The sequence below is a fragment of the Quercus robur genome, chromosome 1 (assembly GCF_932294415.1).
Source record: "Quercus robur chromosome 1, dhQueRobu3.1, whole genome shotgun sequence".
NCBI classification, from domain to species: Eukaryota; Viridiplantae; Streptophyta; class Magnoliopsida; order Fagales; family Fagaceae; genus Quercus; species Quercus robur.
Window position 1 is genome coordinate 40,674,857 of NC_065534.1, and position 12,942 is coordinate 40,687,798.

A 12,942-nucleotide genomic window follows, 5' to 3' on the forward strand; every position below is an offset into this window, starting at 1 on the left:
CTAAAGGAGCCTGTTCCTTAACTTCTGATTTTGTTGTACTTGATGTTCCCCCTAACTCCGAACTAAATGTTATTGTAAATTCTGATGCAAATGGTTTGTACTCCTTAAGGCTTATAGCCAACATTTCACCTTTTGTGGCTAGCTAATATAACTATTTCCTCCGTTGACCAAAAAAAAAAAAAAAACCAAAAAAACAAAACAAAACAAACAAACGCAAAGCCAAACAGTACTTAAGTCTTAACCCGAGACTTTGATTATCTCGCGTTCGTCTTATACAGCAACAGATTCCCAGAAAAAAAGCACTCTTTTAGACTTTAACAATCTCTACGATCAATCATAAACAGAAAAATCCTTCTTTCAATCATATATTTGGCAGAGGCTTGTCCTTGCCTTCAATTCATCAATGTCACTCTTAAACCAGCTCTTCAGTAGAGGTGTTTTTGGCACAAAATGGTCAGTTAATATTCTTCTTCTTCTTTACCTCTAAACCCCAATCCAGTCATCAATTTTTATCATTGTTTTTGTTTATCTTCTGTAATTTATGTATATTTAGTTGCTCCTTATGGTTTATCTTCTTGTAGCTTTTGTAATTTTGGTTGGTCAACTTGTACTGTACACCTTAGGCTTAAATTTATGCCAAATTGTATATTTAGTGAGCGTTTTTTTTTTTTGTTGTTGTAATTTTCGTTTCTATGAGATACCCAATACCCATTAAAGGATTCTGGAATATGGGTTTGTTTCAGATAAATGTTTTAATTAGCAATAGTTGAACTCCCTAGCAAAAAAAGAAAAAAGAAAAAAAAAGAAATACTTGAACAATTTTGCCCCCACTTTTTCTATTAATTATCGGGATTTTTTGCTGCTGCAATGTGAGTTGTTTCTAGAAAAATGTTTTGATTCGTAGTGAATGCACCGATTTCATTGCTCCTTCTGAGTGTGAGATTTTCCAAAAATTCCCAGTTGAAGTTGTACTCTCTTTTTGGATAAATCAGCCAAATTTTATTTGAGCACCTGAATATGTACGATCTTGCAGTCTCCAGCTGCAAAAGAACAACAGTTAATAAATAAGTCCAGAAAAACACCTATAACAAAAATACTCAACTAAGAATTTTATTTCCAAATAACATTAAACATTAAAAAATTTAGTTAGTTGACACGTTTCAAAACAATGTTGAAAACTAGCATCTCGAGTGTCTAAAACTTGAGTTCCAAGATAAAAATCGAGTTTTAAAGTCTCGATTTGTGGAAATTGAGTTTTTGAGACTCGAGTTTCACTTCTTCTTCCTCGCGTTCTTCGGAGTGTCAGATCGTTCTTCATTCTTCTTCTTCGTTCTTTGACGGCAGATTTGAAGATCAGATCGTGCCTCTTCAAATCGTCTCTTCGTTCTTCCTCTTCAGATCAGAGTCAAATCGTCTCTTCGTTCTTCAGATCAGATCGTGCCTCTTCAAATCGTTCTTCCTCTATTTTTCTTCAGATCTCCAAGTACAAAATCGAGTCGGTTTTGCTTCTTGGAACTCGAGTCTATAAGACTCAAGATCTATAGATTGAAATCGAGTCTATAAAACTCGAGATACTAGTTTCCAACATTCTTTCTAGCGCATCATAACTTACGATGTACTCCCTCCTCGCTGTACTATTTTGCACATTCCCTCCTCAACTAATGGAAATTAAAATGAAAGTCTAAAAAATCATTATTTAAGAACTGAGAAAGATATTCCCCATTTAGAGTGTACAGATGAGTTTTTGAAGCCTCCTTTAGATTGGATTTATGGGCTGAATAATGGACTCCTTGGTCTTGACATTCCCAGCATGGATCCTGACCTTTTGCTGGATCCATACATGGAACATGACTGCCTTCCAGCTTAGCGTGCATAACACTGCACTATGTTAATTGCACTTCAAATTATGCAAACCCCAGTTGATCACAACATCCCGAAAAAACCCAAGATTTCTAACAAGGCAACATCCCATCATCTCTCCCCATATCCTTTTAGTAAACGAGCATTCAAAGAAAAATTTGATCTCTACTCTCCAAGACTCTTCTACTGAAAATACAACCTATATCCCCATTGTAGCCTCATTGGAGCCTATCACGAGTAGAAGGCTTTTTTCTTTTTTTTTGGTTGGTAATTTGATAGTTGGGAGAGGGGGGATTTGAATCCTAGATGTTTCATTTGGAAATACTAAGAGGTGCTGACCAGTTGAGCTAGAAAGCCTATTTTTAAACACAAGTCATCCAATGAGAGCATACTTTGGTACAGTTAAAGGAAACAAGACCAGTTTTTGCCATGGAATTGCTGGCATATTCAATCTAACTTCATGCCAAGTCATAGTACAATTGAATTTACCTGAATTTGAGCACAGCCACAGGCTGATCCTTATAACCAATCTCAACCAAGTAGAGTCTACTTTAAATAGCTAGAAGCTCATCTAATCTTGCAGATTTCCATCTCCAATCACCACCAAGCAGCACGCTGGCCAACTTTCATCCATACTACTTGCAGCATCATAAATGACTCTATAGCCATATTTTTCATATAAGATCCCAGCCTGGTGCTGCCAATCATGCCAAAGGAAGATATAGGAACCATCTCCAGCAGCAAATTTTGAAATATCGCGTTGCCAAGCTCCTTGACTTTAATAGTTTTCTCAAACTGCAGGTACTGTCTTGGGAAGCTTTGACACACTCTTCCCCTTCAATATGTTGATATGAACACATGCCACCCAAATTCAACCTGCTTGAGCAAATAGGTTCCATATATGTTTCAAACAAGCCACCTTATTCCACTCCTCAATCCCCTTCAAGCCTATTTCACCCTCCTTGGGAACACAAATACTATCTCAAGCTACTATGGAATTGTCCTTGATGCATTATTAGGACAATTCCACAAAACAATTATACTATCTGGCCATTGCTACAGATGACAGTTTTTTTTTTTTTTTTTTTTAATTTTTTGTAAAAAAATTATTATTATTATTATTATTATTATTATTATTGTGGGAGGACTTTCGTCTTGGCCCCCAATCAGGTATTGTGTAGTAGTGGTATACTCATCCTTAGGCAAAAGGCTTATAAGGCATGAGTGGGAGGTGTCTCTTCCCGACGTGGGATTGAGCAAATTCGTGCGGATGAGACGTAGGTCGATCCTTGCCCAGCCCAAAGCGAACAATACCTGATTGGGGCCGAGACGAAAGTCCTCCCACAATTATTATTTTTATTATTATGTCCAGCAGTTTATTCTTGCTGTAATATTATCAATTTAAGGTATTGTAGTAGTGGTACACTCATCCTTAGGCCAAATGCTTATAAGGCATGAGTGGGAGGCGTCTCTCCTCTATGTGGGATTGAGCAAATTCGTGCGGGTGGGATGTAGGTCGATCCTTGCCCATTCCAAAGCGAACAATACCTGATTGAGGGTCGAGACGAAAGTCCTCCCACAATTATTATTATTATTATTATTATTATTATTATGTCCAGCAGTTTATTCTTGCTGTAATATTATCAATTTAAGGTATTCAATCTTGATAACTCAGCCTACCTGAGACTTAGGCATTCCCAAATATCTAACTTGGAGATTTCTTCTTTGATATGAAGAGAACTAAGAATCTGATGTTTAAGGCATTCCTAAATATTGACTGAATGCATTTTTTTCCCCTTTTTCTGTTTTTTTATATCAAAATTTTATGGGTTGTAATCTCTAATGTTGTAAGGGTACTTTTGTAGCAAAACAAGCTTGAACTTGGCTATTTCGCGCATCAAACTGCTGCAAAACAAGCGAGACATGCAGCTCAAACATATGCGCAAGGAGATAGCCCAATTTTTGCAGGCTGGACAGGAAGCCATAGCTCGAATTCGGGTACCCCTTCACATATATATGATCACCAGATGCTGATTAATTGCAATCTGTTTTTCAGCCAGAATAGTTAAATTAATTTGAGTACAATTAATTTGGTTAGGTGGAGCATGTTATAAGGGAACAGAACATGTGGGCTGCATATGAGATATTAGAGCTTTTCTGTGAATTTGTCCTTGCACGTGTTCCTATTATTGAAAGCCAGAGGTAAAGCCATTAATCACAAGCAAATTTTTCATTCAAGATGAAATTTTAAAATAGTTTGGCTTCCTTGTAAATTAAAATGGTAAGAGTACTACAGCACTATATTATATGATACTCTTCCACAGGACAGTTGCAAATCCATGCTTGTAAAGAATTTAACTGACTAGCTAATCACTTTTACATTTGATGCATTTAGACTTCCATATGTATATTTGTGATTAGTTAGTCAGTTAAATTTCTTTACAAGCTTGGATTTTCATACAATAAATTAATATATGAGCTATATTTTTTTGTTCTGTGTAATTAAGCACATGCCTGTCTCCTGGCTGTGCAACCTCTGACCTGTTAAGCTAAGGTACACCTTTGTTGAAGATTTGCAAAAAGCTAAAACCAATGGAGTTCAACTGATTGTAAACGTAGTGGAAAGAAAAATTCAATTTCTAGATAATGTCATTGTGAATCTTTGTTAGACTTTTACCTAATCCGCTAAGGCAGCTCAAAGATATCCATGTTTTTTTTTGCTACATAAAGAGATAACCAAGTTGCTTGCATACAAATATGCAAATTCTATGCATCATTTACAAGTTAGAAATGACTAGTGTTATGAACGCATTGGCTAGCAGCCTTCTAGCCGGGAAGCACCCTTTTGTGTGACCAGTGACTGTTAGTAGGGGTGGCAGTTTATGTTGGTGGGTCATGTTTGTGTCATGTCAAGGTAGTTATATTTGACTAATTGCATCAGCCAAACTATGACCCATTTAATAATCGTGTCAAAACCCCTCAGCCTTAACACAACCCATTTGTTAAGTGGGTTGGCATGACATGATATGCGTAACACGCTTGATAAACAGTTCTTGTTGGGCTGACACAAACATGATTCATTTCAACCTACTTAAAATATTGATTGAAAGACAAATAATTCCATTCAAATTCAATTTCATAATAACATCAATTAAATGACTAATAGCATACAATCCAAAAGTTCTTATTTCTACCCAATATAGTTCCATCCAAATTTATAAATGCATAATCTAAGAAAACTAAAATGAAATGAGAGTTTTTTCATTGTTTTGTGTAAAAGGGTTTGGGAATTTAGGGTTTCATGCCAATATAACCATTAAATTATTTTAAAAATACTCAATTTATATATATTTAAATTTCAAATTTATGTTGGATAAAAATGAAATTTACTTTTATGTGTTAAATGGGTCGACTTGTCTTGACACAAATAATGAAGCGGATGTATTGATTATGGGTTAAGCAAGTCAACATGAAATTGATCCATTTATTAGTTTGGAACAGTCTCATTTACACTAAACACTAACCAGCAAAAAATTGTGTCGTATTTGTGGGCCGTGTCAAACATGGCTACCCTTAACAGTTTGGTGCTAGGCACTCACCATGGTTTTTGTAGGTGGTGCTACCAAGCTATTTTTAATACATTCAATCTGTGTATGGGGTTAGCCTGTGGAGGTATATTAGCAGTGATTGGGATAGTTTCAAACAGTTCTTTCGATTTGATGTTGGCAATGGAGTTAAAGTAAGATTCTGGCATGATTTGTGGCAGGGTGAGACTTCTTTTAAGGATAGATACCCTACTTTATACCAGATTGTGTTAAACGGTGATGCTATGATAGCTGATTATCTAGAGTTTGGGAATGGTCAGTTGCATTGGAATCTTTTATTTCATCAAGCATTACAAGATTGGGAATCAAAATGATGTTGCTTTTTTGTTGGAAGAACTCTACAGTACAAACATTAGGAATGGAGGCATTGATAGTTTTATACTTTGGTGTGGAGCTCTTACCCTACACAGGGTTTTCAAGTACATAGTTTCTATAAGATTTTGAGAGGAGGGGCTGTAGCCTTTCCCTGGAAATGTATTTGGAAAACTTGGGCCCCTTTGAGAGTTGCTTTCTTTACCTGGTATATGGCATTAGGAAGGGTCTTGACTGCAGAAAATTTATGGAGAAGGGGCCTTTTCATTACTGAATGGTGTTTTATGTGTAAGTGCCACGGGGAGGATGTTAACCTTCTTTTTCTTCGTTGTGCTATTGCTAGGGAATTATGGTCGATGTTTTTCTCTTTGTCGGGTGTTTATTGGGTAATGCCAGCTTTGGTATTGGAGATGCTGGATTGTTGGAGGGGGCGGTTTGGCAGTAGAAGTTTTGCAATAATATGGAGAGCGGCTCCTTTGTGTCTCATGTGGCAAATTTGGAGGAATGCAATGCTTGCTGTTTTGATGACCTAGAAAATAGCACTGCAAAGTTGAAGTTTCTATTTCTGAGGACACTATATGAGTAGACTTCTCCGCTTGTACCCTTCTCAGATGAGGGGTTGCTAGATTTTATTGCTTCTATGTACATTAGCTAGTTTTTCTTGTTTCTAGCTGATGCTCTTTATTTTCTTTTTTGCACTCTTTTCTATCATTTCAGTACACCCTGTTTACTGGAATTGCATTTTTTATTCAATGAATTTTATTTACCTACCAAAAAAAGAGAGGGAATTGGCTTCTGTTTGTTAGAATTTTTCAACTTTCTGGATCTTGTGTTCTTGTGTACAAGTTTTTCTGTAAAAGATCTGGTTCACAGGAAGAGAGATTTCTTTTAGTTTGTAGTCAGTTTTATGTGATTGTTGTTCAGATAATAATGCTATAAGGTTACCTGGATATCGTAAGGTCAAGAAACAGTATCTAACTATCTATATTAAATGAGTATGACTGAGCTAAACAATGTTAGATGGTTGTGGGAATATAATAAAACATTTAATTTCTGGAACCCTGGATTGCACTAATTGAGTTGAAGATGATGAATAATCATCTGAGTTGGCAATGTACAATGAAGGTTAATGGCTGCAAGAGTTTGGACTAAATTGATACAATTTGGAAGTCTTTCAAAAGACTAGAGGAAAGCCAGAGCCCAGAACAAAGTGGCTCATGCTTATAAGTGGTGAGAAAGACATGATTGCCTGATTTATATTTGAGTGAGTTTATGAATTCATAATATATTCAGGAACCAAAAAGATTTACGTTATAATTTTGTACTTTTGTGGAACATTCTTGTTAAATGTTCCTCAGTAGAGTTCTTGATATTTTCATATTGATCAGTTGCTGCTTCCAAGGGTATCAATTATGTCATAATGTATTGTGACACTATTCTAATTGAGCACTGTCCATTGGTGGAAGCAACCATGGGTGCATAAAAATGTTTCTGTAGTCCTTTCCTGATTGGTAAAACCATCTTTTAATTTCTATAATTCTGGCTAAGACGTTCTATTTCCTCATTAATATGCCAAGGTAGGCTGTTCTGAGCTGTTTCATCTATCTCAAGAAAAATTAGGGGACTTTGGTATATTGAGCATTTTCTTTGCTTTAACTAGGAGGCTTATTGAAACCTATGAAACCAATACCTGTCTTTCTTATACGATTTACGTGATTCAATTTTATAACCATCCTTTCATGTATAACAGGGAATGTCCATCAGAATTGCGAGAAGCTATTGCGAGCATAATATTTGCAGCTCCCAGATGCTCAGATTTGCCAGATTTGTTGCAGATAAAGAATTTGTTTACTGCAAAATATGGCAAGGAATTTGTCATGGCTGCATCAGAACTTCGTCCTGATTCTGGTGTCAACCGTACAGTTAAGTGGCTAGCACATTTTGAAGTGTGGTTTCTGCAGGAGCAGCTTTGAACTTGAATACATTGATATAACTCTTTTTATTTCTTTTTTAATGTTATTTTTGCAGATAATAGAAAAGCTTTCAGTTCTTGCTCCAGCTGCACAGGTAAAGCTCAAGGTATTGAAAGACATTGCACAAGAGTACAATCTGGCATGGGATTCTTCAAGCACAGAAGCAGAATTCAGTAAAACACATGAAGATTTGCTGGTACCTTTGCCAATTTGTGCTTCAGTTTCTCTTCATATTTAGCTAGGCATAACTTAATCTTCAGACATTATTTGTTGGTTCATGACAAGACCCTCTTGAGATTATGCTTTTATCATCATCACAAGACATGACCATTTAGACACCAAAAGCAGATTATATATATTTTATTTATCCAAAAAAAAAAAAAAAAAAAAAAAAAATAACTACATGATTTCTGAAAAGTGGAACTATCTTTCATATTAGTGAATTCAGCTCCTGTGTTTCCTGCCTCTAGAGAGTTTATGGGAAATGGCTTTGAATTTTAAGAAAACTGTGTAATGAACCCGCAGAGTTCTAAGGGAAATGAATGGGACAAATGAATGTTAATGAGTGAAAATTGACTTAATTTGAGATCATCACCCTCCAAGAATAAAGGGAAAGGGAGGAGAACTTTTGAGAGAAGTAAAGAAACTTGCATTGTTGATCATATAAATAGAGTTACGTGATTTAAAAGGTTTTATAGTAGTGCCTATTCATGAGACTTATCAAGAAAAGCTAAAGAATGCCTGTCTAACATGTAAAACCAATATGTTACTTTCTAAGTATTTTGTAGCTAATTATCTAGGCAAGTCTTGCTATTCTACTTTGATCATATCCATGGAATCACATGCATCCGTGTGTCATGTTAGTAGGTTGGACTAGGCTCAGGGGTTCCGTTCATTACATTACCCCTCATTTAAAGAACCTTGTCCTTAAGGTTGTATTGTTTTTGCCAAGTGTGGATGGTTATTCTGCATGCTTCTTCATCAGAGGCAATGTTCCAAATAGCCAATACCTTAGTGACATCTTGATCACCATGATCATGCACTTTTGTATGATAAGCGCCCCCATGTACATAACGGTTCGTTCATTGAAGACTAGCCCTCCTTTGATGTCATCCCTAAGAAATTTGTTCCTTATGATCGTTTGGGATCTTGAGTAACTTCCATTGCTTACCATAACTTCTAACCGTGCATTGGATTCTTGAATCATTGTTGATTCCTTGAGTATGGCATTAAGACTTTTTGGAATTTGAGTTGTTAGCTCTGACAATTTGGTGGGTCTTGGATTTTCGACTTTTGATTCATTGTTGCATCCTTGAGTCTTGAGTGGGAGCCTCCATTGGTGCGTCAAGGATTGGTGTTCGAAACCAATCTTGTAGCCAATTTGTGATGTGATGGGGTGTTGTCAAGAGCAAAGAATTTGTAGACCTTGAGAAGCCACCAAAAAGGATCTCCACCTTTGAATTTTGGTAACTCCATGGAATTTTGATGAAGTGTGGCAGATGCGGTTATCTTGAATCATCAACTCTGATATCACTTGTAATGAACCCACTGAGTTCTAAGGGAATTGAAGTGGAATGAATGGGAGAATGAATGATAATGAGTGAATATTGACTTAATTTGAGGTTGTCACCTCTAAAAATAAAGGAAAAAAGGAGAAGAGAACTTTAGAGAGGAAGTATTTGAAAAAGTTATGAATGACAATCCTGTAAAACCAGTATGTAACTAAGTATTTTGTAATTAGTTATCTAGGCAAGTCTTGCTCTTCTATTTGGATCATATCCACAAATTCACATGCACCCACGTGTGTCATGCTAGTAGGTTGGACTAGGCTTGGCTGGGGTTCGTAAGAACTTGCTTCTAGAAACTGGAAGCAATACGTCCGTTATAGAAAAGTAAATCTGACTTTTAATCAAACATTCTCCAAAGTGCTGTGTCAAGTTGATGTCTATATAACAATTTTGAATGGATTGTCATTTAATTAGGATTTTTTCTCCCACATATCCAAGTGCTGTGTTTTCTGGACATTTCCAGTGCCAATTCTTTCCTGCTCCATAAGTTTTAGCTATTCTGGCAGCTTAGGGATGATACCATAAAAAACATAGGTCTAGCTCAGATAGTCTATTCAGTTAAACTCGACAAAGCCTTGAACCTTGGCTACAGGAAAGTCATTTCATCATGCAGCCTTGTCTAAATCCTCATTACTTTGGGTTGTGTCAATGAAATTATCACCATCAAGGATGATACCAGATGATTTGATTTTTAATTTCCCTCTGATATTCCAAATAAACTTTCCATTATCCAAAATCACAGGTGTGGATTCAGACTTTCTATTGGTTGTAACTTTTTGCCACAGCATATGTAAATAGTTATTTTATCCATATTAGTGAGGGAAAATGATTTTTGTTTTTAACATGCATGTTATAAATATAGAGCATCTTTAGGCTAAGTTTGGTTGGAGTCTTGGAGATGGAAAAGTAGGGGTAGAAAAAATTTAGTTTTCCCTCATGTGTTTGGTTGGGAGAATGGAAAAGTGGAGATATGGAAATCTCCTGTGTTTGGTTGAGAAGAAATTGAGATGATGGAAAATGTAATCTGTATAAATTCACTATAATACCGCAATTATGTAAAAACTATTTTTTAATATTTTATATGAAGTAATTTAAAAAAAAAAATTATGAACTTACAAACAAACACAACTACTAAAACATCCAGCCAAAAAAAAAAAAATACACAGTAAGATGGAATGGGGGTTGACAAGTCATTTCCATTTCCCATCTAATTTTCTCTCCAAGTTGGGGAGATTGATTTTTGGTGGGATTGGGGAGAAAACACCCGAGCCCCATCAAAATCATCTCCCTTTTTGCCTCTCAACCAAACATCCAAAACTACCATTTGCCCCCCTATTTTCCTCTCCCCCTTTTTCATCCTCCCTGACCAAATGGACACTTAAGAGAGAAACTCTTTAGTAGTAGGTAAAAAAGTAATGTCAATGTGGACCTAGATGAAAATATCAGTAGATGTCCAAAATTTTGTCCTTTTTTTTTTTTGTATAGCATCGCTCACTTTGGTTAGGTGCGAAGTTGTTATTGGTATTCATGAAATATGAGCCAAGCCAAATCTTATCTTAGATGCCATTGATGATTTAAGCAACAGTTGACCAAATTATTACATGGCTTGCTAGGTTTGTTAGCATTTAAAATCTTCAAGCAATATGAGCTAGGGTGCTTTGAGCCTCTACATGATTGATTTTGAGATGAATGCCCTAAGCTTAGTTTGGAGCATATTAACTTTGAAGTTGATGATTTAAGCTATGGTTGAGCAAATTATTACATGTCTTGCTAGCTTTGTTAGCATTTAAAATCTTCAAGCAATATGAGCTAGGGTGCTTTGAGCCTGTTCAAGATTGTTTTTGAGATGAATGCCCTAAGCTTAATCTGGAGCATATTAACTTTGAAGTTAAGCTTGCACTACCAATTCCACTACCTCATGGCTTGGACCTCCCTCTGCAGAACTCCCTTACCAATTACTATGCGATGAATAAATTATAAATTCTACCATAAACCTCATCGATTACTTTGAGATGAAATAGTTTTGGTTATTGTCTAAGTCATTGAAAAATTATTTCTCTCTTTCTATCTCTTTGCTTGACTGGGCGCACAAACTGTAAACTTCGTTGTCATTTAGCATGTTAAGTAGTAACACCCCCTTCATTGCTCACCGTGGATTTAATGACTTACATGTGAATTGCTTGAGGGTTTTGAATTTGTTATAATAATGGATAAGTGACTAAATTCACCATTTCCTCTAAAGCTTATGCTTTTGAGATTAGTGGTAGTTTAATATGATATCAGATCGGTGGTCCTAAGTTCAAACCCTACCTACACTCTACCTCTCATTTAAAAGTTCAAAATTCCATTTGTTGACTCCACTTATTAAAGGGTGTCTACGCCACACGTGAAGAGGAGTGTTTGAAAAATGGTTACGTGATTAAATTCACCATTTCATAAGCTTAAACTTGGGAGAGTAGTGGTTAGTTCAACAAAATTAAGTGATAGACGACTTTAAATATTTTAACAATCATTTTATTTGGACCACTAGTAATCTATTTGTAGCCTTTTGAGAGTTTTGATTTAATTTAGTTTACGGTTAAATTAGTTTTGACCCCCTGATCTTTATTTGTAGGCTGGATCAAAGCAAATACCTGTTGGAGCAGCACTTTCTCAAGCTCCCAACAAACAAGGTTCTTTTATGTCTTCTCCTTCCAATGGGACACATTCTATCAAGCATATGGAAAGTAAACAAGAATCTCAGCACCTTCATGCTCCTAGCGCTTCAAGCAATGCTACTTTCTTGGGTACTAATGAAATTGAACCATCAATAAAAAATTATGATGTGGGACCAATTAGTGATGCCAAAAGGGAGTCAAGACCACAATCAACTGATATCTTGGAGAAAGCTCGAGCTGCCATTGCATCTGCTGAGCGTGCATCTGCGGCTGCCCGTGCAGCTGCCGCACTGGTGAATGTTGAATTTAGATCATTGAAGGTAGAAGAGGGTAAGTCTTCATAGTGCTGAACCTGTTTGGCTTCGTGTGCGTTCTTGTGATTTCACAGAAGCAGTCTTTCTAAAATCCATGGAAGCAAAGAGGCTGGGTAAAAGAGAGAGAGAGAGAGAGAGAGAGAGAGAGAGAGAGAGAGAGAGTTAGTGAAACTGTTCATTAAAGGTAATGCACCTCCCAATCTTTTGTTGAGGACTACACACTGTATTAATGTATATGTTACCTTGTATAATTGTGATGGCTAAAAATTGAAACTCAGCTGTGACTTAACTGAATAAGAAATTCAGCTCTGATATTTTTACAGTAAATAATATTGATAGAATTTTATTTATTTTTCATATTGAATTGGGAAAGCACATGCAATAGCTTCCCAAGTTCTGTATATGTGCTGTAAGGCCAATTCTGCCTGTCATAGGGTGTCTGTATGTGGAGTCACCATAAAAGAATGATATAGAAGTTACAGAATTCCATTGGTTTGCTTTGGGATAATTTAAATGTTTCCAAATGCTTGGTTCAAAAGGCTTATTTCCGGTTGTCTGGAGTACTTGGCTGGCCATGCATTGACATGGTTGCTGTTGCTTCTCATTGAAGGCAACTCAAAAACTTGCTTTGATTGTCTGGTTCCCAACGGGCA

The 12,942-nt window shown here is 36.2% G+C and overlaps 1 protein-coding gene across 1 annotated transcript; it reads left to right on the plus strand.

The window, feature by feature from the left end:
- The first annotated feature begins 236 nt into the window (after positions 1-236).
- On the plus strand, positions 237-12,639 carry LOC126689902 (uncharacterized). The gene is made up of 6 exons (XM_050385068.1): positions 237-453; positions 3,726-3,858; positions 3,959-4,062; positions 7,528-7,699; positions 7,806-7,946; positions 11,933-12,639. The coding sequence occupies exons 1-6, from the start codon at positions 404-406 to the stop codon at positions 12,317-12,319; spliced, it is 987 nt and encodes a 328-aa protein (XP_050241025.1). The 5' UTR covers positions 237-403; the 3' UTR covers positions 12,320-12,639.
- Positions 12,640-12,942: the final 303 nt, after the last annotated feature.

Bases quoted from the DNA above. Each gene is read 5' to 3' on its own strand.
- LOC126689902 (XM_050385068.1), top strand. From the start codon at position 404: ATGTCACTCTTAAACCAGCTCTTCAGTAGAGGTGTTTTTGGCACAAAA. The intron at 454-3,725 runs GTCAGTTAATAT...GTACTTTTGTAG, and splicing joins GGTGTTTTTGGCACAAAATG to CAAAACAAGCTTGAACTTGG. The intron at 7,700-7,805 runs GTTAAGTGGCTA...TTATTTTTGCAG, and splicing joins ATTCTGGTGTCAACCGTACA to ATAATAGAAAAGCTTTCAGT.